The 26,711-nt window shown below is 38.9% G+C and overlaps 1 protein-coding gene across 1 annotated transcript in view; it reads right to left on the bottom strand.

The window, feature by feature from the left end:
* The window catches only part of GABRA4 (gamma-aminobutyric acid type A receptor subunit alpha4), a 39,344-nt gene extending 15,854 nt beyond the window's left edge, over positions 1–23,490 (bottom strand). The window contains exons 1-7 of the mRNA XM_030239329.2: positions 23,377–23,490; positions 14,189–14,256; positions 11,534–11,754; positions 11,349–11,431; positions 9,476–9,619; positions 7,922–8,074; positions 5,308–5,567 (exon numbers count right to left, since the gene is read on the bottom strand). Coding sequence (XP_030095189.2) covers positions 5,308–5,567; positions 7,922–8,074; positions 9,476–9,619; positions 11,349–11,431; positions 11,534–11,754; positions 14,189–14,191 — 864 coding nt within the window. The 5' untranslated portion in view covers positions 14,192–14,256; positions 23,377–23,490. The remainder of the gene's footprint in view (positions 1–5,307; positions 5,568–7,921; positions 8,075–9,475; positions 9,620–11,348; positions 11,432–11,533; positions 11,755–14,188; positions 14,257–23,376) is intronic.
* Positions 23,491–26,711: the final 3,221 nt, after the last annotated feature.

Below are 26,711 nucleotides of genomic sequence, written 5' to 3'. Positions count from 1 at the left end.
AGGAGTCCAGTAACCAGACCTGTGGCCCAAGCGTTGCCATCAAGACCAAGCTACTCTTCAAATACTTCAATACATTTGTGAGGCAGGAGGGTTTAGCTCCACTTCACTATTGCTGGGACAAAGGAAGCTATTATTCCACTACTCCAAAGAAGGAGCAAAGTAAGTGGTGCTACTCTAGGTCTGGTGTGTTTTTTGTACCTCTCAATTACGTCTGTGTATTCAAATAAAAGTTTTGGTCCGGAGGCTAAAATTTACAGTTTCACTTGAAGTGCACCTTTAGACACACAAGTGTATCTGCTGACATCTCACCATTAATCAAATTCAGGGATTAACAAAAACAACAAAAAAAACAATGGCACACTAAAAAAAGAAGAATCCTACCTATAGCTTCAAGATTGTATGCAGCCCATCAGAATAATTTATCAAGCCCAATCTTTGTTCTGTAAGTCAGGAGTTTGGGGAACAGACCTGGCCATCCGCCAGATTAATTGCTCTAGATGTCTGTTCACCAAGGGCTGCCAAAGAATTTCCATTTTTCTCCCACCCCACCATGTAACTTGAGCTGTGCCCATAAGTGACTAAAAAGATAAGTACTTCATACCAGGGAAAATACATCTGAATCACACAAAAGCAGTATGCAGGTTGTCCACACGACAACATTTCTCACAAACTTGTGAGGTGGATTCCAGTCACAGAGCACTCAAGCAAAGAGAGGAGTGTGTGCTTGCAGGGCACTGAACAGCCTGACCCCCGAGTTCCCCCATTAGATGCTACAGGACTTGTTAAGGACAAGATGACATTGAACTGTCTTCAGAAAAGAGGAAGAAAAATTGAGAATTACAACCTACTTGTGGCTGAGTTTGAAGAAATAATTCCATTCAAAAGGGTTTTTTTGAGTCTGACCTGATTTTTCCCGAGTTTCACACTCTTAACAAACAGCTGAGGTTGAAGCTCCTGTTACCACTGTTTAGGAGCCTATTTTTTGAAGACTACTTTTTAGTAGCATTCCTCATCTCTAAAACTGGGTAGGTCTTTAAAAATAAACTTCATAGGAATACAGTGAAAAGGAAATAGTACAAAAGCATAAAAATAGACTCAAGAGTCCAATAACAAACTATAAATCATTCATTTCCATCACACATTGACTTGCAGCAATATTTCTGCTTATACTAACAAAAGCAGTTCAGAACATTTAGGGATAGATTCATTCCTTCTAAACAGAAAGCATTTTAATTTGCTCCCCAAAGAAATCAGAGGTAACCAAGGTTTAAGTCACCTCTCTTGGGTTAGACATATTTCAGTGCCATCCTGCTGTGCCTGACAGAAAGTCTGTCCAAGTCCCTCGTGAACTCAGGCCAGACCTCAGAAAAGCTTGGGTCCTACTCCTAGGATGTCCTCTGCAGACCTGCACTCCTGCTCATTAAAACTCATTAAGTTAGTATCAAGAAGTTAAAGTCAAGAAAGAGTAGGCAGGGGAAGGAGTATAAAAAATATATTGAAGATTACCATTGCTAAACTCAAATCAAGTGATAAAGAAACACAAACTGCATCTGCAGCTATTGCAGGCTTACTCCTCCTACCTTCAGCCCAGTAAATTAGCTGGATGCCAGGATTTTTTTTCTTGGAATTAGTACAGTTCAGACTACTTAGCTACCCTCTGAACTGCATTTAATGCTTATTTTAATCAATGTATTAAACAGAAACACCCATCACATGCCCCTAAAAAAGTAAATATAATTACATAAGAGAATAACTTAGAAAAACAGATAGCCCACATTTTCTACAGTAAAGATTTATTGGTTCTAGTGAAGAAATATATAACATGAAGTAAAATATTTTGATCATAATGATAAATGATAGGAGTTGCTTTTGATCCAAGGCAACTATAAAAGTTGTTTTGACTGAAAAGAGAAAAATAACCCACCATTAAAATTTCTAATTAGCATGAGTAATACATGAGCTGATTCAATACAGAAAACCCACTTTAATTCCATGGTAAGAAATTGGTCAAAGATATGAAAAAGGGAAAAAATTATTGTGAAAAAAGGACTTCCAAAAATGTACAATTTATCTTTACTTTATCAAAGTTTACTATTTATATGCCTAATTTCTAATATAATCAGATAGAAAAATCTTCATATTCTACAGCTAATCTAGGTTCACAGCCCAACTTGCTCCCTCATAGAATCCTTCAAGGACAATCCCATCATGTTATTTGAGGAAAAAAAAAAATCAAATGTTTGAAACCATCCAGTTAATAATACAGAATCAACAGCTCATAAAACAAAACCCCTATTTAAAAGTGTAATGTCACCATGTTTGTTTTCCTTAACGACCTCAACTGCTCCGTAATTTTTCAGGGGACCTATACAGGTGGCACCTCAATTGCAAAAACAGTGGGCAGAGACACCTCTATGCCATTTCAAGGCAGGTAAAGAATAAGGCAAATAGGCTTAAGACAGGGATCTCCCCTCCCAGTTAGTACAAGATCCAAAGCCCATTGCAAAAGGTGACATATTCAACAGAAAGAACTGTAAGGATTAGGCATCTCCTTTCCCAATAAGCATACAGTTTCTTTCTGGACTAAGTGAAACTTTTTCATTTTGGGAGACTGGAAAATTTACTATTATAGGCAAAGTCTGTTTGAAAAAAAGTTCAGGTTTAATATACAACTTTTCCTTGAGCTCTGGCAATTGTACTGCTACTTACAGAATTTCAACCACAACAGTGCCAGCACAGCACAGATTTTTTAAATACTACTAATACTAAATACTATCATTTATCTATCGAGAAAAAATGTGCAGATTTACATTAAGAAACACTGCTTGCAAATTACATGCTACAGTCCGGGTATTGTCCTGGATTCTTTGTGCACCACAAACTTACCACCAATCTCAGTACCAAGGAAACTGAGATTTCATTATTAGCACTGACTAGACAGTCTTTGTGCAGAGCAAAAAGTCATATTCATTATAAGTAATAAAAAAATAATTCAATATTAATAATATAATGATAAAAGATAAAATAATATAATACATAATAATAAGGGATTTTTTTAAAAAATCTAGATTAGTCCTTATAAGTAAAATATAGCAAGGAGTATTTTACATGTCAGGTTGGAAAGCAGGGTGTAACATCCATGTAAGGTTCTAGAGAATTAGATCCGAGCTTCTGTTCTGCACAGTGGGAGACCAGATGTAATCTTCCAGTCATGGAAAGAATTGCAGAAACAGTAGTTAAACCTTTATTAACTGTAGCTGTGGGCTCACCTTGTACACCTGTCTTGGAAGAGCAAAGTCTCAAATCTTTGTATAGGCAGAATTAAAGAGAAACCCTTGGGAAAAAAATAACAGTTCAAGGTACAATCAACACTATCACTCACTTACATACTCATAACATTAATGTGTAACCCCTTGAGTAGATTACTCCCTTGAGTGCTTTCAAAATCTCCCAGTCTGTGAGAATGCTTCCACATTCATCCCAGCAGTATTAATTAAGCAGTAGAATAGAACTCTTCACGTCTCATTTTATCTATCTTTCAAGTTGAAAGAAGATGTGTTCTGTTGCTGCTGTTTTCTTTAAAAAAATAATAGCAATAATAATAAGAAGAACAATAGGGAAAAAAAAAAGAGAGAAAGAGGAATTTCTCCAAAATGTGTATAAATGGCTAAGTATTACACACTACTAACAAAGCAATCGTGTCCAAGAATCAAAAGAGTTCTTTGAAGCCTCTATAAGAATGTTTTATTAAGTTACCTGAGTAAATGACTGTTTTCCTATTGTTTAAAATAAAATCTAATAAATAAACCTAGGATTAAACTGTCCTTAAGTAATTTATTTTCCTAGGTATCCAAATAAAACCTACCACCAAAAGCAGTATTTACTTTCACTCCTCAGGAGCAGCCAAGATACTCTACTAAACTTCCTGCTGCACAGTCAAGAAGCTTAGCATAAGCTCATAGCACTAATGCCTCTGTGTACAAGGTGAACTACGTGCTACTATAAGCATATTTCTTGGTTCCTGTCTCTTACCAGCAGGAGTGACAAATAACAAACTCTTCAGGAGCATATCTATCCTTTTAAGCAGAAATGAGAGCTAACATAACAACACAGCCAGGAGATTGAAAACAGTATCTACAGTAGGAGAGAAAAGAAGAGGAAGAAAAATGGAAGTGGGTGGACAGCAGCTGCGCAGCGATAGAAAATGGAAGGGGTGGGAAGGCAAAAATGAGAAGATGAATAGGGAAGGAGACAAACAAGATGTGAAAAGAGACAGAAGACAAAATTAACAAGAGTTAGTCTAAAACAGCACTTCTTAAATCCTGGCTCAGCCAAAGGAAATTACAAAGTCAGCCTGACAGGAAGAGTAAGTAAATCACAATGCTGCTGTCAGCGTCTCACTTCTTGAGTGGTGTTGCCAAGAGCCAGTCACTGCTGGGAAGGACTGGCCCACTCCGTGGCTGGGACAGGTGCTGCAATGGCTTTGTTAGCTACATGTCTCCTGAACAGCTGCTTCAGAGAGCAAGCACCATTTATTGGGAATGGGAAAAGAGAGGAAAGGGTAATCACGAGCAGACCCAACTGGAAATGAGATTGAGCCCTTACTAGCTGGTCCGCACATTAAAACAGCTCCCCACAAGTCACATTTAATCCAAAGCATTAGGAAAGCAGACAAGCATTTTGTTAAAGAGAGCCACAAAAACTTATCAGGAATTGAGAAGATACACAAATTAAATTAAAATTATATCTATGGTAAACAAAAGGTTTCCATCCAACGTTCTTCAAAAACTCCTGAAATTGTAACAGATAAGGAAAGAAAAATCTTGGTAGGCAACACGAGCAATGCAAGGAGATCTGTGATGTTTAGGGAAGTGCTCCAAGGCACAGCTGCAATGCTTCAACATATTTTAATTCATTAAAGAGACTAGCCACATAGGATAACGTGGTGCCCTTATAAACTGCAACATCTTGGCCTGTATAATCAGTCCATAAAGAATCAATGTGGAAAAGGAAACTAAGTTTCCTCAAGATTCCCATCCTTCACCAAAACACAAACATAGAAGAGACTGCACATATGGATGGACATAAGTGCCACCTCTCTCCTGAGTTTATTCAATAACGCAAATAAGAATTAAATCATGTTTTACAGGTTTTTATAATTGAATATAGTGTGGTATTAGCCTTCCATAAATCTGATGTACAATGCACCCTTAGCTCCAAGGGAGCCTGGGAGGAAGCTAAAGGCCAATTTTTACTGAGAAACACTACCAAAAATACAGAAAATGTTTGTGTAAGCTGGAAACATACCGTGAATGTCTCTTCTGTACTTCTTTTCCTTTGTACTGGAGCAACTGGAAATTCAAGAAGGGACTTGACCGTCTTCCTTTTGGCTTTTTCCATTTGAATGTTAGTAAAATAGTTGACAGCAGCAAACTCAATCAGAGCAGAGAACACAAAGGCAAAGCAAACCGCTATGAACCAGTCCATGGCAGTAGCATAGGATACTTTTGGCAGAGAATGTCTTGCACTGATGCTCAGTGTCGTCATTGTCAACACTGTGGTTATTCCTTCAAAAAAATAAAGCAAAAGAGCTGTTGAGTCAAAGTAAAACAAAGCAAGAACTGCCAAGCACCTTCCAACAAAGAATTTTAAATCACATATGAGTCGTTCTCTGCTGCTTGTGAATACTGCATTAGATTCAAGTCATGGCAAGCATCACATATCCATGAGCAGCTAAATCTAAAAACAGTTTACCCCTTTTTAAAGGAGGCACAGAAAGCCATGACTTCAGCAGATCATCTACAGCTCACATGAAGAAAACACAGAAGCCTTCATTTTCTATGTTTTTCACATCAAGTTCAGTAGAATTTTTTAAGTTATAACTTTTTCAAGTTATTTTCTAAACATTTCAGTAAGATTTAAGATGGTAAATTGGGAGTTCTCCTCAGACTGCAACAAAAACATGACCTCTGTAAATGGTTCTGAATGCCCCCTATTAATTCTGCATCTGTGCCTCTGATCACACTTGTGGCCCAAAAACACTAAGTCCTGACAAATTATTTTGGTGCTAAGGAAGAATATTATGCTAAAAACTCTGTTAGTTAAGAAACCTTCAGGTTTTTTTACAGCCTTCTGCTACTAGTCAGCCAATGAAATTTAATTAGATTTTCATCTTCTGAAAGAACAACTTTAATTAAAATGTATGAAGCACGAACACTGAAGATGGCCATTAAAAGATGGCCACTTCATAGTAGTACTTCAAATGCAAACACATGCTGCATAAAAAACAAATGAATGGGGTCATTTTTTCATTTTTCATCCAAAATATCCCATATCATAGAAATGTAAAACTCCAGGTATGTATTGCACACTGCATAAATCCTAGCATGAGAACCTCAGTGATGAGTGACTGCAGATAGAGATGTCCTTACTCTTATGAAAAGAACACTGTACCCATTCTAATTCAAGATGCAATTCTTATGCTCAGAAGAATTTAAACTCATTAAGATTACGTTTTACAACTGATTTCTCACATCCCTATTTGCTAAATGATGGTGTTCCATCAAGGTAATATAATAAAAAAAAGCTTCACCTACACACTGCCATACAGAGAAATGCTCACAATGGAATCAGTCCTTCCTTCCAAAGGGGAAAAACAAAAAAGGAGTAGTAGCCAGGTCATGACAGCTCAAAAGATTTCTCAGAGTGTTTAGGAGGATAAAAAAATACAGATGCAAGCTCACAAAACCTTCTTCAGTGGGAAGGTGTTGAAAACCATACCACTGAAAATGTTTAAGTCTGAGGGAAAAAAATCATGGAAAGTTGGTTGGTTGGGTTTTGTTTCTTTCCCTGGAGGAAGCCCATCTCTGTTTAGCCTTATCCTTTCTAAGGACCTGAGTGGACCTTTGCCCACTTCAAGCAAAAACTTTGTTTGAATTGTTTCTAAAAACGTTTGTTTAATAGATGTAAAAATAGAGTAAAGTGAAATAAATGACCAAACATTAACCAAAAAAGAGGAGGTAGTCTGTGACAGTATTAGTTTACTGACAGTCTTTAGCAGGTTTTTCTCTATTAAATCATTCTTCTGCAAGACTTGGAGCTGCCAAGTACAACTGCCCTTATAACTCTTGCCAGCATCTAGCAGTCTATAGAGAGGCTTGTGGTAGAACATTCTCTTCCTGCTTTAGCCAGTTTTTGAAATGTTTTTATCCTATTTCTTTGTTAGGAAACGTATTTCTATTTAGATTCTTGCACTTTGTCTTCCACTGAAGATTTTCTGGTATTTTCACTGTGCCACCTCATTCAAGCTGTATTTTGAAAAGATCAATTTTAAAATCTTGTGATCATTTCGCTTTTGTAATTCATTTTCATGATGGCAGTGGCGGAAAGGAAAGAAAAGCACTAAATATGAAATTACAGTAACAGAATCTAAGCCTTATTCATAGCAAGCTTCCACTAATGGCACAGATACCTCATAACAAGACATTTGGAACATCTCACACACTCCAAATCAATTTATTTTACAAGTATTCTATAAACCTTGAGTTCATGTATTTTCACTGCTATCCGCTGTAGGATAAACCTGATCTGGATGTAGACTAAGGACTTGAGCGTGTTACTCAGAGACAGATCTTTCCAGTTTGCTCCCTCAAACAGGTAGAATCCCCAGAGCTGAGCAGCCATTTGCTACAGGTTACCATGCCACCCTTCTGGTTATATATTCCAAGTTTCTCTTCAGAGTCCAAGGATTCACTCAACAACATTCTTCATACATCAATAGCAAGATTCCCTCTGAATTTAAATTATTCCCTTGTTTCTGCAAAAGCATGGAGTATACCCCAAGGCACTGAAAAGGCCTATTCTAGTGAGGGTTATTAAAAGAGCAAGTGCAAGAAAAAGTTTATAAAAAGGAAATAATTACCAAATACTGTTCTAGCAGGAACTGATTCCTTATTTATCCAAAATGAAACTTGAGAGAGGATCACGGTCATAATGCATGGGATGTAGGTCTGAATCATAAAATAACCCATTTTCCGTCTGAGATGGAAATAAACTGTCATAACAATATATTCACCTAAAAAAAAAAAAGAAATATTTTTCTGGGTATAAAATTTGGGCTTCAGACTCTCAAGTAGGATTGTTTAAGGTGATTCTATTCACATAACTTAACACGCACAGAACGATAACTTCTCAGAACAAGAATGAGTGAAGGTTTGTTTAAAAATCCCAGAAAGAGCAGGTCCTTACAAGGAAGTTGATATCAACAATGCTATATTACTACTAATACTGAATTTCATTTTACAATATAAACATGATTTTAAAAATCCTTTTGACAGCTGTTGAAGAAGAGAATCCAACAACAGAATTTATCTACGTACCACAATATCTGTAACATTGTGGTACCTACCTGCTGAATAAAAAAAATTAAGAACAATGATACACATCAAATGTTATGCAAGCATATCAACTTTTTGCTAGATTTATAAGTCAGTCCCACTATGACAGTGAAAAAAATGTAACAATCATTGAGAAGAATTTAAAATACTCTAAATTTATCTAAAAATTTAGAGTATTTTAAATTTAATACAATTTATCTTAATTGTATTAAGCAAACAGACCAAAAAAGCAGTTTTACCATAAACACAATAAACTGTCTACATAAAGCACTACAGAATGAGCCTTTTGGGACAGCAAGGATTTTTTTTTTAATAAATTTTATAATAATCTATATGCTGAGAAGTAAATTCCTAGTGAATTGCAAAATGCCATTTTATCTTTGAGTAAAACATCCGTAGAGCAATACATCAAATATATTTGCTTTATTGGTTTCATTTTGACTATCTCACAACACCCAAACCTGCTGATGCTTAGAAAATGATTCCAAATTTTAAAAATATTTTGGGATTATGCTTGTTTATCACCACACTGCTCATCAGTGATACTTCACTCATTTTGGATGCCTGTAGTTGCCATTTGCCTTATTTCTTACAGCACAAATCAGCAGAAGTATCTATTGTGACTAACATATTTGTGCCTACCCCTATCTGGCTAGAGGGTTTTTATGGTTTTAATAACCCATTCTGTGTGCTGTACTTCTATCCCGAGCTGTTTGCACCACCAAACAAAGGAACTCTTTTGCACATAATGTGGATACAGTGCTGAGAAATTACTTCCTCACCCAGGCATCCTCTTGACTCTTCAAACTGCATTTTAAGCAGTGATTAAATGCTCATTTTGTCCCTCGGAGTAATGATCTCATCCTAGCTTTCTGAAAGACTGTCGCAATCTACTGTAATGAATCTGCAAATGTAAATCTCAAGGACAGAAACCTAATTCAGATTTACACTCTCAGCCCTTAATATGTACCCAATGACATTCAGTAGAATTAAACTTACAGGAAGAAAAAGAAAAAAGGCTTTTTGCAACGTTACAGGTAGATTTACCTCAAGTTGATTTTTACTGATGAGATTCCTACCTGTAATAGATTTTATTGTTTCAGAGGACACCGTATGCCCAAGCAGGTCATACTGAACTAAACTGGAAGACTCCTCAGGAACTTCCACTGACTTCTCAGGTCCCTTTGTCCAGGTATAAATCATTTCACTCTTTGGATAAGCATCTACAACACAGCATCAGTTGGCATAAATAGGAAACTTTTTCTCATGCCTTACTAAGAACCAAAGCCAAACCTACTGAAACCAAACAGTAAAACATACATGAACTTCAGAAGATACCCATCATGTCAAGTGACCCCCAAAAAGCCACCCTCAGAGCAGAATAAATGAGAGCTGAGGTTATGTGTCAAGTGTCACACATAAATTCTCTTCACATACGAATGTGAAGACTGAACATAAATCCCTCATGGATCAGCCCTTACTGGGCATGCAAAGTTTATTTTAGCAATTTCTAACTAAAATTTTACTATTAAAATATACTTATCTAAAAAATAAAAGAGTATGTACAAGGAGGATATATTTTGAAGATTGGGTGCACATTACTTTACAAAAAATCATAATTATACTAAAAATGGCAACATTTTAAACTTCTGTTTAAAATATTTGCCAGTAAACCGTAGGTCAGTAAAGAATTCACAACGGCCCCAAAATAAGCACACACAAAGAAACATTTCACATTTAATGCAAAAGACATGTCTTAGGGCTACCATTCAATCCCTACACAGTCCAAACTCCTGTTAAAATAGAATCAAATCAGTCTTACATTTGAAATGGCTACACATGATTTCAAGTTTCACTGCGAGAAATATCAGACTAGTGTTCAGCAATTCCTGCTGAGTGGTGGTTCTGTCTGAAGAGCTGTTTCTGTGAATGAGCCCCCACTATCAGAGCACCCCTATCATACAGCTGATACCAAAGACAAATCTTGCAGCACCTGGTCTCCACTGATGAAAAATCATATCAGAGCTGTGTCTTTCATACCCCCGTTCAGGTTGACTCTCCAGCTGTATAAGCTAAATTTATGCAATGGAAAATTTCTGAAGGTTCTCCAGCGATTTCTGACTTCAGAGCTCTGGGGTCAAGGAAGACAGATTATTGTCCAGCCATTGGAGGGTCTAAAGCAGAGAAGCCAGTGACCAGGAAGGCTTAAAAGAATAACAAGATAGTTAATGGAGTGCACCAACCATTTCCAGGGGGTCGCAGAGGTCTCTGCTTTGGATTCACATCAGGGAACCACAGCTACCCTCCCTAGTTTTTCATGCAGAAATCCCAAACTATTCCTCTATCCAAAATCTGGATCTTTTTTACAAACCTATATCTGACTTCATAGCAGAAAAAGTCATCTGCATTAAAATTTTTCTCACCAGTTAAAAAGTTATTTATTTAGTCTAAACTTGCCATGCAGACTTCTCTTACCAGCCAGCAGACAGACAATTACAACTAGACATCAAATCTCTGTATATAACCTACACCTCTTTCTTAAGATGCCAATGTGCTTCCACTGCCTGTAGAGAAAGTCAGCTAACCTGCTTCCCTGCGTGTCTTTTACCTGGCTGTGTAAAGGTAAGTTTGTCTTCTCCAGACAACCTCTGACTTCACTGAGTATCCAATTCCTCCCCAGGAACCAAGAAAAACTCCATATTTCAAGCAATTGTGTGTCCAGAATAGTGGGATTTAACATAATAGCTGAATCACCCCCTGCTTTTTAGTTCTCTGGGCTTAATTTTTGAGGTCCTAAATTGAAGTCCTGAAGAAATTAACAGGAGTTTTGTCTGCATAGAGATTGCATATCAAGACATAACTCTATAAATTCATAAAGTCTAGTAACCGCTCAAAATTTAATTCTACTATTTAAATTCTGTAGTTACAAGAAATTTGATAATTGCAACTTACAACTCCCAAATTTGAGAGGACAAGCATGACCATCCATGGGAAAATCCACTAATCTCATGGGACACTCTGCACTTATTGTAAGCCTATAATGGAACAAATTAAATAGTCTCTGGTTGCCATTTTGTCTAGGCAGTACAACTTTTGCATACAGTAATTGTAAGAAGTCGAACAAACACATTAGATACCTCATTGTGTACAGGATGGTGCCATTTCTCATTATTCTGAAGAGTTTATTTGGGGCTGTCATATTATGTGCAACAGACTTTTTCCCATTCCTGAAGAAAGTATCAGGAGTCCATACCTTCGAAACCATCAAGTTGTTAAGTCTTAAAATTTCAATAGGGCCATCGTATTTTAATCTTTTATCTACCCATGTCTGACGAAAGAAGACATCCATTGTATATTCCTGTATTAAATTGCAGAAAAACAAAGATCACATTTGCATGTGTGTCTCCTGTAAAAGAAGAAATCCCTCAGGAGCAAAGAAATCATTAGAGAAGAAAATCCTAAGTCCACTACAAAAACATCTTTCCACCAATTAAAGTGTCTTGTGTATTTCTTAATAGCTTAATTTCTTACATTAGTCATATCAATAAACTGCTACACATTTAATCATTAAGGAATAATTAACCTAATTAAGTTGCAGGAAGCAGGCATTGGAATTTTAAGTCAAGCACATAACTGGAAACAAAATTATATCTGACAAGAATTGTCAACAGATTTTCAAAGAAAATATATACATAGATTGGCTGCTGCTGGCTAAATTGAAAATACCAGGACAAATGATTAGTTCCACTTTAAAGTTAGGAAAGAAAACCTAACTTCATCTCATGGAAAGTAAGCTTTTAACTGAGGAAAGCTAAGTCTTTTGCCATGCCCACAAAACAGGGATAATAAATTATATAGAGATTTGCATATATATCTACTATTTTTAAAAGTATGTAACTATCCCATTAACTTCCTCAGAAAAGCCACTCAGATGCTCCAAAAAAAACATGCAAACAACTGCAGAATGGCAGACATAGGCACATCATGAGAAATCATATGTGAATGAATGGATGAAAGAATGCATTTCTCATCTCAGGAAGCTGAAGCATTTCACAAAAAAACTACAATGTGGCAATGAAAAAGGTCACATGAAAGGCTTTAAGTCCTTTCTAACTTACAATTTTGATTTTGTTGTTAAGCCAAACAATGTTTTCTGACAAGATTTCAAATTCTTCTGAATAATGTCTCCATTGAAATTACTTGTAAGACTGTATCTATTTGCATTGGCAGGGAGGCATGACTACTAGTGTAATGCATCTTAGGATTATAGGTCTTTTTTTTCATGACTGTATCCTCCACTATGATTTATAGTTAATCCATGAAAAGTGTCTCCTCTAGTGTCATTTCTTGCTGGCAACTTCATAGCTCATAAGTAGCAGTTTCTATTATTAGCTTCTACCTGACAGATTTTGTAATATATTATTTCAACCATTTTCATTAAATGAAAATCATTCAAAAGATGAAAATGGGTACAAGAGCAACTAAAAAGACATTCTGACCATTCCCTGTACTGAGACCATAGCCTACGTCACTGCTGCAGCAAGTTTTATGAGTGCAGCCACATTCAGATTACATTGGGTCACTAATGGATATATTAGCTGAAGAGTATTCCAGAAACAATTCCTGCATCCCTAATTAGCCGCCTAAATCATCCTTGATGAAGAAAGGGGAAATAAACTCTCCTTTCGCAAGTTCCTTACCCATCTCCAGTCCATGTTCTCACTTCTGCCTAGATAAATGCTCCAACATAACTAATAACTTCCCATGAAAATGAAACCTGAGAGATGCCATGCAGCCCTCAATGCAGATTTGAGGCACTTCTTTCTAGATTTGCTTGGGACCACATTCTTGTACCCCTTGTCACTCTGACAAGCATCATCTTGCACAGAATAGCCAACAAAGGAGTAAGATGCATTTCAGCATGAGAGTGCTGTCACAACTGTAGCTCTTGAAAAAATATCTTGCTATCACATACCTTTCCACATAACAGAATTAAATCAGGTGCAACACAAGGTGAACAACAGCACTATATGGGAAGAAAATTACTACCCTGAAACTGCTTTTTCCATGAAAAAGTTCAGTTCCACACATATGGCTGCATTATTTCCATGGGATTTCTTGATTATGTTATAAAAAGATCAACTGCTGTGTGATTTAAGGGTGTATCACTGTATTTTAGAAGTTGATGAGAGTTTTGCTGGATTTGACCTTGAAATCAAAAACCATTCAGCCACAAATAACAGAACATGCAAATGCAATATTTCTCCTCTGTTACTATTTCATGCATGTCACTTGGACGTTTAATTTCTGCATATACTTGTGAAAACTCCTATCAGAAAAACATTTGTGGAAAGTGATGCTTAAAGGAGCACAAAGATCAGCAAAGGGCATTCATCTGAAATGAAAATGTCAACAAGTATTTTTGAAGTGATGTCATTACTATTCACCTGAGAATAACACAAGTTTCAGAAACGAAAAGCAATTTCAAAGATATTACACATTTTCCCCACAGTAGACTTTACTTAGACACTCTGCAAGGCTGGATTCTGCCTCTATGCCGTGAAAATCTGTTTTAAATCCCATGAAGTGAATTTCTTAAGCCAGCCAAAACCCACTGAAAGTGTGACCAGAATCAGGCCTTATGTATCTAATTATAACCTGTAAATTAAGCTGTTACTAATCTTGCCTAATTTGCATGATTGACAGAACAGTACAGATGAAGCATCCACTCCTACTGCAGCTAATGGTTTCTCAGAACCAGGAAATGGCATTTTAATCTCAGAAATACATACCATTTCTACATCAGAAACAGGTCCAAAACTGGTGACATAAATATCTGTTTTGACTTCAGTAACAGGACCTAATGTATGAAAAGGAAGTGAGCAAGAAAATTTGAATTTTGCAGGTCAACAATTCCCATAAATGATCCTGGTGTGTGACCAGTTACCGCTTTCAGGGTTCTGTGGACGAGCAAGAGCAAAATGCAAACAGAGGTGAATTCAGATATGTCTCAAATAAGAAGCACTGCTCCATTACCTTTACCACACAAGTAAATCAAAAGCAGCATTTCCATGCAAATCCCCATTCAGAAACCAATGTTGACTCAAGCGCTAAGAAAAATGATGCCAAAAAATTAAAAGGCTCACTAAAAACACCATTCCACTTTACAACAAGCACTGAATCCCGGAAATCCACTTTCTTCAAAGCATTTATTACTAATATTTGGACCTACTGGCAATAACTGGGCAATGGACATTAGCATGCCATGTACCGAGTAATTTAGTATGGCAGAATCAAGAACTGCATCCATTTCCTGAGGTGTACTTAAGTGCTTTAATACTAACATCCAAAAGAAAAGTTGGAGGTCTAAGTACCTTTGAGGGCTTGAACCAAGATCCGCATGCTGCTACAATGCCTGTCTTGAAAGAACCAATGATACTTAGGACACTCCCAAAAACAGTGCACTGAACAGAGGTTTTGCACTCTCACAGCTGCCTACAGCAAATCAACCACCAGAGAAAGCTGTTCCATTTTAATGTATTATTTCCTTTACTACCTTGAAATCTTAAATGGGCATTCGCTCTTCATACACTCTACATTTCCCCTTGAACCAAAGAAAACACACACTAATTTCGCTGGGATTTAGGTCTCTTCCTAACGTAGTAGTCTAGAAAGCTGATCATCATTATCAGCCCTTATGATGATTTTGTGATCAAAGCATTAGCTAACAGTTTAATTCAGGTAATTAACTAACATTGTAAGTTTAAAAAACAAATGTACTTACATTTTACCAAATGTCTTACCAAAAAGTATCTGCTTGAAAAAGTGTGCATCATCTACAAATTTACAACTTCTAAATCCCTACAACTCAAATTACTAAAAAGGATAAGTGGCTCAAGTCTGATAAATCAGGTTTTATCATAATATTTGCAATCTAAAAATGCAAGAAGGAAAGACTCAACAAAGTTAGCAGCAGAAGAATGTCCCACTTGAAAAGAAAAAAAAAAAAAACCCTAAAACAATCAGTCTTCACAGATGTCACTTTGAATCAAATGGTAAAAGATAAAAAAAGATGTAAGCAATGGGAAAACAGGGAAATTGAAGTTCCTGCACCTAGAACAAGTCTCAAGCTGTGAACAAAAAGTAAAAGAAAAAAGTAAAAGAGAACCATGTAAAATTGCTTTAGTATAGAATTTGCCAATTATTTAGAGAAGAAAAGTGAAGAGTTTTTCATCTAAATGTCAAAAAGATTACTTTACTGGAAGCTAAGTTTCACAGAAGGGCATTTTTTCCAAATAACTCTAAAGAAATTCCACTGCACAACAGTTGGTAGCTCAGAGGTCCCTGGAAAGTTGTATTGTTTGGCATGTCTGTCTCAAAGAGGTTTTTGAGAAGCAACCTTCCAGTTCCAGATAACACACTTTCATACCATGCCATTTGTTTTGCAATGGGTTGCTCCCTAAACATGGAAGCTGCTCCCTTTTCTACAAATAACAAAGTGTTCATCAGTCATGGAAATCCATGAGGGTTTAGATCACTCATTTTACTACCAACATAGTCCAATGACATTTCCTGAATATATTGATTTCTGGAGAGCAGAAGAGCTCAAAGAGATTAGAAGTGAAAACATTTATCTACAGTGCTAGAAAATAGGAGAGAAAAGCCAAGCCCAGCCCAGCATGTAGAAATAGAAGAGATTCAATCACCACTGACCCCCCATAAGCACACTTTAAAAATTCATCCAGGATTGATTTATATACACAGATATTTATTTCATTTATCTTGAAATATTTCTGCAGTCAGTTCTGTAGAAATGAAAAATTCATTTTCTCACATAGCTTTAATAAGAAAATAACAGGAAATTAGTCTTTGTTACTCAATAAGAAGAGAATACTGAATACTGCACTCAGTTCCTGAAGGAATCCCTTTCAGAAACTGAGTTCAATATTCAGTACTCCCTCTTTACTGAGTAACAGAGAAAAGTGCCTGAATTCCTTTCAGGAACTGCTTTACCTGTTAGTCCTAAGAAACTAAATAGGAATAGTCCTTAAATAAACCCCAGACCTTTAAGTGTTTTTCCTCTGATGGAGTCTTTTCTTTAGCTCACAGAACACTATAATTTTACAATCATACCAAATTGAGCAAAGGGACAGTTTTTCCTACAGGCATGAGGTGCTTCTCCTCAGACATCGATTTCTTTCATTTATTAAAGGATTACAGCTTCATGGGCAACAGGCATTGCAACTTTGTTTTTTTGACTTTCTCAGAAAGAAGGGGAAAGCTAAGATCAGGAAGCTAATCTCCAAATCAGCAAGCCTACAAGTTAATGCTATTTAAAAACACTATAGCAGCAGCACAAGACTAAAGCTATGTTTGAGGTCACTCTCCAGTAACTGCTATTCTGCTCTCAAATATTTATTAGTATGACCCATGAGAATGAAGGAAGCAGGAGCTCTCAGACAATTAGGAGGCCACAAAATAGTGTTTACTTTTGGTTGCTTGCCCAACATGATGGCAGAAGAGTGACAAAGCAGATGTGAAAATCACATTTCATTCCACTAGAAAATGGCAGATGAATGCGGATCTAGAGATACCTTAAACATCATAACAGTTATCCAGCTAGTACAGACATACAAATCCTTGATTTGCAGCCAAAACCTTGGCCAAACAGTTCAGTGTCTGGTAGGAGCAAAGACAGTGAAGCTGATTATCTCCTTAATGCTTTCTCTCCAATTGCAGCCCTTTCATGAACCACATCTTCCACCTACACTGGCCTTAACAGTTGTGAAATGACAAATCCTGGATTTTCTAGCACATCCCAGCACTTAATGCCAACCCAGGAGTATCTATGGCGACACCAATACCTACCTCTTATTCTTCTTGCTCTAGAAGAAAACATAGTTGGTAACAATAGAGGGGGTATAAATAGTGAGTCATGCTGCTGCCTCTTTTTTAAACTATTATTAATCGTGGGAATTCCTGTCAACGAGGAGGTGATCTGTAGTCACCTAACCTACTTTTACTGGTGATTTAAGCAGCCCTCCAAAACGAATGTGTTGCACCACTTAATCAACTCAGGCTCTGCAAGCAGAAGATCCTATTAGAATCCCTAACGCTCTATTACTGGCAATAAAATGCAGTGAGTTGTAAGAAGGCCAATTAACTTTAAATATGACCATTTGGGCATACCCCTCAATGGATCTTCACAAAGTATCTATCCACCATAAATCTTCAGGAATGCTGAAGAACTATTTATATCATACTGGTGTGTATTTTTATGTCAATGAAATAGGAGGAGAGTCCTACACACTGCAGTGGGAACAGTTACGTCTGAATCACTGCTTGCAAGATAATATACTTTAAAGAAGCTCAGGCAAGATTAAAAGCAACCCCTGCAAAAAGCCAGAATAGTTCAGCGTTATAGATGTTACATGTGGGCTGAAGAAGTGATGCCAGGCCCGAACCCTGGGAAGAGGAACACAAGAGAGCTCTCCCATGCATTTTATGTCAACATATGGGTTGAACTGCAGCACAGCTCCCAGTGAAAGACTTCGGGCTCCATTATCCCTGCGTCTCCATAGGCAACTGTCACTGCAGAGATCCCTGCTGTATGTAAACACTCAAATCCTGCACAAGCTTTCTGTATATTGCAAATTTTGCCAACAAGGGTCCCACAACTAATTGGAAACATTAGCAAACAAGCCTGTACAAAGGTTTCAACATACAAAGTGCAGTTAGGCTGTGCAGTTATTGGTGCTATTATGAGATCAGTCCCAGGATATATAAACCACATAAAACCATATTACATCAGTTCCTACAGCTACATTAAAAAAAAAAAAAAAAAAAAAGGTAGTTGCTACAGATTTTTTTTTAAATATAACTACGTGTGAAAGATTTGGTTTTTTTCTCATTCCAAGTTCTTGCTGCCTGAATAGGGTTGACATTTTTTAAGGGAGGAAAAAAAAGAAAAAAAACCCCATCATATATGTAAGAATTCTGCTCAGAAGCAAGAACTAGGTAGGGCATTTTTAAAAAAATTAATGCAGAATTCAAACACATGGGCTACATTCTCTACCAAAAGACAATACAACAAACACAGCAGCACTCAATAACCTTTGTCTCTATGTATGGTCATCCATCAGCATGTCTGAACCTGAAAAGGGAAAAGTATACCTCCAGAAATTAGGAGATTACTGTTTCTTTGCCTATTTATCAACAAAACATCTCTGCTGAGCCAGCCAGTAAGCCTGATATTGGTGCCAGTTTTCATGATGTGGACACCTGTCTACTAAGAACTGGACTAAGAATATCAGCTAATTTTATACAGATCACTGAACAACAGACAGATGGTAATGACTTCAAGCATTACTAACCGAGGCCAAATTCAAATCTGTCACCTACAGGTATCTAACACCATATCCTGTTAAGCTTTGAGTCATCAAATTTCACCAGCTGAGAAAGAATGGACAACTGCCGAGAAAAAAAAAGTGACCCACTTCTCTTTTCAATGCTCACTTGAAGTCCATTTGCAATCTAAATAGTAAAAATAAATGATAATATCTATTCTGCTGAGCAATGGAACATTTAAGGTATGCCTGAGTTCCTAGTAAGAGCAAATAATCATGCAGATATTTTTATTTTCTCTAAAAACAGAAAATTGCCTTTGCACTTCAAATGTATTCTGTGTTTATTTTCTGACTAAAGTCCTGCATAGACAGGAAATGAAACTCTTCAGAAATGCTGTTCATCAGCTGAACAACACACAGACGAAAGGGGCTCAGAAGCCTTCTCCTACCCTTCCTAGGGGAAACAATGGCCAACATATTTAATTCTACCAAGTACTCAGCTGCACTACTGAGCTGCACTCAGTCACAAGATCATGAGAAAGAACACAAAAGGAGGAAGAAAAGAAAAGAAAAAGGGGAATGGATGAACACAGTCCTATTCCTTCTATTCAGGAGTCAGCAAGGGGTATGGCAATTTCCAAAGAGAAAGCCACAGACTGGTTAACACCAGTAGTTGACAGTGAGACTCCAAACTTATTCCAGGTTCTACCTCACACAAGTTAACAGAACTCAGGAAGGGAAAGGGCTCCATCTTTCACCAACTGATGGGCAACCACACCACAACACATCAGCAACAGGCTGCAGGCAATGCCACAGCTTGTGGCCTGTGGGTTTCACAGCCAGCCTGAGAGCTTTGGGCAGGAGGCAAGTCACACACCACTTTCTTTCTTTCTTTGGTCTGGCCATACAATTGGCATTAAAAGCAAGATGCCAGAGATTAGATGTTGTCTGAAAGGCACAATTCCTTAAAATTAGCAGATACACAGCAGCACACAGTCTTGTTACCCTCATCAGCTTCAGTCTCCTTACTCCTTCCTACATCTCTAAGTCCAGGTTTAATTGTGATTAGTTATTGTATCATGAAAAGTTCAAAGACACCAATACATTTTTAAAGTTATATCCAATACAGGTTTGAATCAGCTCTTGCAGACCCTTGCTAATGTCAAGAATCACTCAGGTAAAGTCTGAAAGCATGCAAGGGTTTATAATTGCAAATCTGACCTAGGTTTTTTACTTCAAGTGAATAAGGCTCCTTTCCAAGACTTTGGACTTCTATTGTCAGTTTGAAACTAATGACCAGAAAATAAGGTGATTTTCAGAGAAAATACAGCTTCTGAGACTTTCATGTAATACACAAAATTTTAAATGCAGATGAAAACTATAGACAGGGTTTAGCTAGAAATGCTTCTACTTCAAACTTTTACAGCTGAATCAAAATAGTTCTCTGGTAGTACGCTCAAAGTTTTCCAGCAGATGATGATTTTAATTAATGACACTACAAACAGCTTCTGTAAAAACACTGTTTTTATAGAGTGGTTTTGACCACAAAACCTACTTGGATTATAAATTGCATGCAGAAATTCAGGATAAGGATATAACAGGTCATACAGTGTAGGGAATGAACTAACTTCACTTCCATCACACTACTTTCAAACATCATACAGCATTACTTTACTCATTAGACCCTAAATATCTTCCATCTACTCACATTCAAAACTCTTATGCACTTAAAGTCTTCCTGACAGCAGTTGCAGGGTTTTTTTTTTTTCTTTCCTACATGAAACTGCCCATTCTGCTTTATTTCATTCAATTTCTAGGTGACATTTCTTTGCTACTCTCTTTAGATTCTCCCCCTGCCTCAACTTAATGAGAACTTTCACTTAAATGGTCTTTAGTAACCTTTTTAATAAACCCTTCTGGTTTTGTTTTTCACACTACCAAGCCTCACAGTGCCTAGTAAGGTGACAGCAACTTTTAAAGTTTATTAAATTCATTTAATAAAGTGAACTTATAATTCAAGGTGTCAATGCATAACCACCACCAAGAGAAGCTTCCACATACTCCACTGGGGTTCACAAGTCTCCCAGGAGACCACGTCCACGTTTGTAAGCATGCTGAGGCAATTTGACTTCTCCTCCAAAACTACCAACATTTGTGCAAATTAATGATAGTATGGAGAATATTGATCCAGTTGTAGGAAATTTCCAAAATCAAACATTTTCTGCTTTGCTCTGCATGTCGATCATCTTCATGTATTTTTATTTGTGGTAATGCTGTAACATGCCAGCAAAATTCAGAATTTGGCTACCTCCCTGAGTCTGATTTTAAACATAATTTGTGCCAGAATTAGAAATATTTTCATCAATTTGAAGTTTAAAATCAGCATCAGTCAGTCCTCTGTGAGGCCTTTTGTTCTTAAAATAAAACCTTCATTTCATTTCAGGCCCTGTGAAAACTAGATGGTGAATCAGCTTCAAGAAGAAAACAAAAATAAGTATTCTGCTGTTCATCAGAAAGTGATGTAGCTTTAACATTACCGAAACACACTATACTTTCCATCTCTGAATATTCCCATCCCCTCTGACATTTTGTTTGCAATGCTATAAAATAGTGAGTGACCCACTTTCAAGCTACAAATCCCACTTCTGATAAAGATTTATCAGGAAAAAGCACCAAAATATAGGTAAAAGTTGATTTTTATATTCTCCATTTTAAGAAATAGTCTGTAGTTATTCCTCTGAGCAATGTCAAAAAGTGAAATCTGATCGATTACTGAAATTGCTTTCTTTGGTTGGTTTTGTTGTTTGGTTTTTTTAATCCAAAGTTGTTCTTCCCAAATCAGGTGTAGATAATTTTCACTGTAAAGACCTAGGGAGGCAAGCATCATTTTTAAAACCAAAGCATTTTCCCCCCATTTTTTACTTAGAAGTTCAAAACTCAAAGATGAGTGGTAAAATGTTAAGCATAGAGATGGTTATGAGGAAGGAAGAAGCAAAATAACATCCATTTTGTGAAATATTGGCCCAGAGGTGTTTTCCCCAGGCTGAAATCTGAGTTTCTGCCTCCCTCTCTCATTTACTTCAATATTCCCAATGTGAAAGCTCAAAAAGATACAATGAACTTTTTCTCCTTGATTGCGTTTTGCTGAAAGTCTTCCACACTTGCAGGGAAAAAATACCTACTCTTGCAAAACATCCTGCAAAGGACAACTCTATTAAAATAAAAATCACCATATATTACATATTTAGTAGTTGTTTAATTTTGGAAATCTGATAATGCTCATAAAGCATCTTTGCTAGATGACTAATTAGTTGGCATTCAACCTAAAATGATGCCAAACTTAGCACATCTCTTGTACGCGTGCAGAAGTGTCTGTAACCTCTCCACAAAGACTAAATTGCAAAAAACTATCAGTTCCCAATGACTCCTCCGGGTGTTAACAAATTTAGATTCCTTCTCACTTGATGTGTAAGCTAACTTAAGAAGGCCTCATTTATTCCACACACTCAAAATAATAAGAGTGGTCCATGGGTGCCAGGTGCTGTCCTTTAGCAATCACGATCATGCATGTGAGAGCACTGCATATGGCAGGTGGGGAATGTGCTGGCATACATGTCAGTGTGGATGGATCACATGTATGGAGAAGGTACTTCCAGAGGAGGAAGAAAGTATTTTGCAACATAAACCTACGCAAGGATCTCATTCAATCCTGTATTGGAAGAAGCCTATAAAAACCTCGTTACAGCTTTGAGAACCGTGAAAAGGTCTGTAGCATTTTTTTATAAATATTTAAATATTATTTTTACTTTCAAATTTGCATTTTTAATACCTTCATTCCAGATTACAAAATAAACTTTCATTTTGCCTGGATTTTAATGATTTTTGGTTTCAAGACCCTACACAAAAACATCAAAATCATAAAGAACAGCAAGTCTGGCTGCTTCCTCAGCATCACAAAACTGCATCTTAACAGCCTGGGGAAAGGAAGAGGCCCAAAACCCTCACGCGCAGAGCACAGGTGAAGGCAAATTTAAAACCCCGCCACATCTAATTTTTATACAGCAATTAAATCTACTACTTCTACATCAAACCTGGAATTTCAGCAACTGTGGTAAAGAACTGGTGCCTGAGCTCTGATTTCCCCTAACTAGGGGAACAGAATCCATCAGACCTAACCTCCTAGGCTGGTAAAAGTACACTTGTTTCTATTAGGACCCGATCGTGGCATTTACGGGTCAAAACATGCCAAGAACGAGAAGACTCTGGGTGTTAGACAAGTCACTCCGTCCCCACCAAGCCAACGCACACCGGCTTCAGTGCTTATTTTTTCCTCCAGCGCAGCAGCAGCAGCCGCTCGAGCCCGGGATGCGGGCAGAGCAGCAAAGCGGGGGCTGAGCCCGGGACCGCCCCAGCGGGGCCCCCACGGCCGGGACTGCGCAGCACCCCCCGGGCTTTCGGGCCAGGCGCTGCCTCGCTGCCGACCCCTCCCGGAGGGTTCGGACCCCGGAGCGCGGAGTGGGGACACACCCCCACGTTTTCGGTCAGCAACGGGTCGGTACGAGCGGTGAGCGCTGCGTCCCCCGCCCCAGCCCAGCGACCCCCCGCCCGCCGCCGGCACCGCGCCGCCACCGTACCCCCGAATCCCGGTCGCAGCCGGTTGTCATAGCCATCCAGGAGGCTGTTCAGGATGCTGGTAAAATTCTCCGGCCACAATTTCTCCTCTTTTTTGATCTGCCCTGGCGGTCCGGTGAGACTGCGAGGCAAAGAGGGAGCGGGTGAGCGGAGCCGCCGGGAGCCCGAGGGGAGCAGCGGCACCGGACCGGCCGCCCGGGTCCCCCGGCGCCGCCGCCGCCGGGCTACTCACCAGGTCGCCAGGCACAGGCAGTGCAGGAGGGCGATGGAGAGACCCGAGGACATGGCGATGGCTGGCTCCTTGGCAGAAACCATCTTTGCATGCCATACTTCACGCCTGGGCACGTTAAACGCCTTGTCCGGGGCGGGGTGGGGGACGCGGGGCCCGGCGGGGGGGCGGCGGCCCCCTGCGGTCCCACATGCGCGGCGCCCCGGTTGCCAAGCGCCCGGCACGGGCGGAGGAGCGGCGAGCGAGTTTCCCCTCACCGTTAACTCTCTCGGGGCAACAGGCGCCGGTCCCCGACGCTCCCCCCGCTCCCGCCCCCGCCCCGCCCCGCCCGCGGCCCCGCGCTCCGCCCCGCGCTCCCCTCCCGGCCCGGCCGGCGGCCGCCGCTGCCACCGGCGGCGGTGCGGAGGTGGGGTGACAGTGCGGGAACGGCGGCCGGGGGCGTCGCGGGGGCGACCGCGCTGGCGGAGCCTCCGCTCGTCCCGATCGCCTCTGCTCCCCGCGAGGGGAACAAAACCGAGAGCGGGGGCGGGCGGGGGCGAATAATTCCCCAGCGAGGAGGGCTTGGGAGCAGGAGGGTCTCTCCGTTCCGGTAGGAGAGGAGCTGGCAGGAGAGAGGTACGAAGAGGAGGTGAAGGAAAGCTTTGACTTCAAGGTTAAAACAGAGCGCGCCCAAAACAGATGGAAGCGAGTGGGTTATCCCAGGTTTCTAAAGGCAAAAAAAAAAACAGAATAAGGGAATCGTTTCACATTATATCTGATGCGGTTTTTCTTTTTTTCTTTTCTTATCCATTCCTATAATTAGGAAACATGATTTGGTGACCCAAAAAAATTCCATTATGCAAGGTCCAAGGGATTCTGAAGAATTACAGTAAAATCCACTCAGAAGTGTTGTTAGTCTGTCACAAACTATTGGGATGGTTGGGTGGAGGGGGAAGACTAGGGGAAAGGAAGAGAAGGGGGGATGTTCCACAAGCAGTAAGTATTGGCAATAAACAACTTGTTCTTCTAAACAAGTGTGCTGGGGAGACAATCTGAGGTTTGAAAATCAGTGTGCATGTCAGTTTTAATGAGGGTGGTGAAATTTATCATGCACATAGGGCAGGTATTGTAATTGACTCAATGGCTACGTGTCTTTTACTGTCAGTGCCGACAGGAAAAACTCTTCCTTGCTAACTACAGTATCTTTTAGCACTGAAATGCCTGATTATCTTCAAAACCACTGTACACTTGAAATCTTCCTGATTGTACTTCAGAGCTTGCTCTAGCTAGGGTGCCCTTTGCTGATTCGTTTGAAAAACAATTAAAGCTGTGCTTGAAATCCATTTAGCCTGCTGACGCTGTTTATCTTTCAAAAACTCTGTCTAGGCAGTCAGTTCTGCTTCCAATTTTAAAAGCCCTATTCAGGCCTCTGCAGATTACTAGTCTGCTTCCTGAGATTTTGACAAGGATCCTCATCTCCTGACTGCTTTACAGGATTCTGATCTGACTGCCTTAGTGGAATGACAAATGTGCTGCCAAAACGTCACCGAGTGGGGCCGCCTGCCTATAGAGCACACACGCTCTGTGCAGTATTTCCAGACCTGGGCAGCACAGACAGCAGGATGTCACACCAAGGTCACTTCAGCTCTCGTGATGAGGCTCTGTTAAATTCCACACCCAGGTTAAAACCAGCACAACGGACAGAGTCCACTGCTCTGTCTCCATTAGCAATCTGATCAGGAACAACAGAAGGATGGATGAACAGCTCTTCAGAAGTTTAATTTCACCAGAGTCAGATAAATTTCTCTGGGTTAATCAGCCCCTCGGGATCTTCTGTAAAGTGTTGTGATTTGTTTCTCTGGATCAATCTTCTGCTCTAGCATAGACTATGCCAGGGGCATACTGAGAACTCGCCTCCAGTAAAGAGAGTGTCAAGTTTTTCTCCCTTGAAATAAAAAGTAGACCCTTATTGAAAATATTTCCTAGTAAGATTATCTTATATAGGGATACCTCAGTTAAATTTTGCTGACAGAAGTGAAACTCAAAAAATGAAAGTGAGGGCAATAGAGGGTAATTGAGAGCTGGGCCGAATCCTGCTGGTTAGTCACAAACTTGGAGCAAAACATGGCTCTGTGGCACTGTCACTTACTGCAACTGCTGAAGAAGAAAATAAACACCCAAGAGGAGCTGGGGACACCCTCGGGTTTAGATTGTTTTAATACCTTCTGGATATGTATAGACACCTGTGTGAGCTGAAATAGAAAATCTGGTGGTATTCACCAGTAATGATCTCAGCACATGAACGTCGTGAGAAATGCTATCGCACAACCCCCTCTCAAAGCCATGCCTGGAGTCAGCAGTTCTGCTACAGCTAGAAATCAAAGAAATTCTCCCTTTCATCAATTCTAGGAACTGAGCTGGTCTTTGAATGATTTCCAAGTTCTTCAGAACAAAGAACAATATTATTGATACTTTTTGTCTCTTCCATACAGGTACTTCAGTGAGGTAACTGAAGTAACATTCAGTAAAAGTAACATCAGGTTACAAGATTCATGGACATGCCATGCAAGGGCAAGAAATACTCATGGCTTCTAAAAAGATGCTCATGTTGTTTTTTCTAAGAAAATGTAGACATAGTGCCCTCCTGTCATACCAAGCCTCGGGTGTCTGGGTGCCACAGGTCTGCATTTACTCCCTACAGGTGCTAAAACTAAATGAAAATTCACTTTGTATAAATTTAGAAAATTAATTCTAAAACTCCTCAAATTCATGGGTTGCTAATATCTCCCTTAAATCCAGCAATGATTATCAAGAAATCCATAAGATTAGTACCAAAACCAGACTGCTGTCCTTGATATCTGAAAAACTGTATCATTTATAGATTGATGAAGTATTTACAAAACTTGAAGGAAAAAGGAGCATAAAGCAGTTCAAAATAACAGTAAACAGTCCTGTGTTTATTACTTCTGATTATGCATTGCCCTGCTAAATTTCAATGTTTTCTGAATTAGAACTTAAGAGCTATTCTGGGGTTTTTTTGCTAGTGTATTTGTAGCATAAACACACAGAAACTCCAGAGGTTCTTCTTTGTCACCAGCAGATGTATGCTGTTTTCAAAAGTACTGCTTC

The sequence above is a fragment of the Serinus canaria genome, chromosome 4, assembly GCF_022539315.1.
Source record: "Serinus canaria isolate serCan28SL12 chromosome 4, serCan2020, whole genome shotgun sequence".
Lineage (NCBI taxonomy): Eukaryota > Metazoa > Chordata > Aves > Passeriformes > Fringillidae > Serinus > Serinus canaria.
Note: the sequence above shows the minus strand (reverse complement) of the source record. Positions and strands in the feature narration are given on the sequence as shown.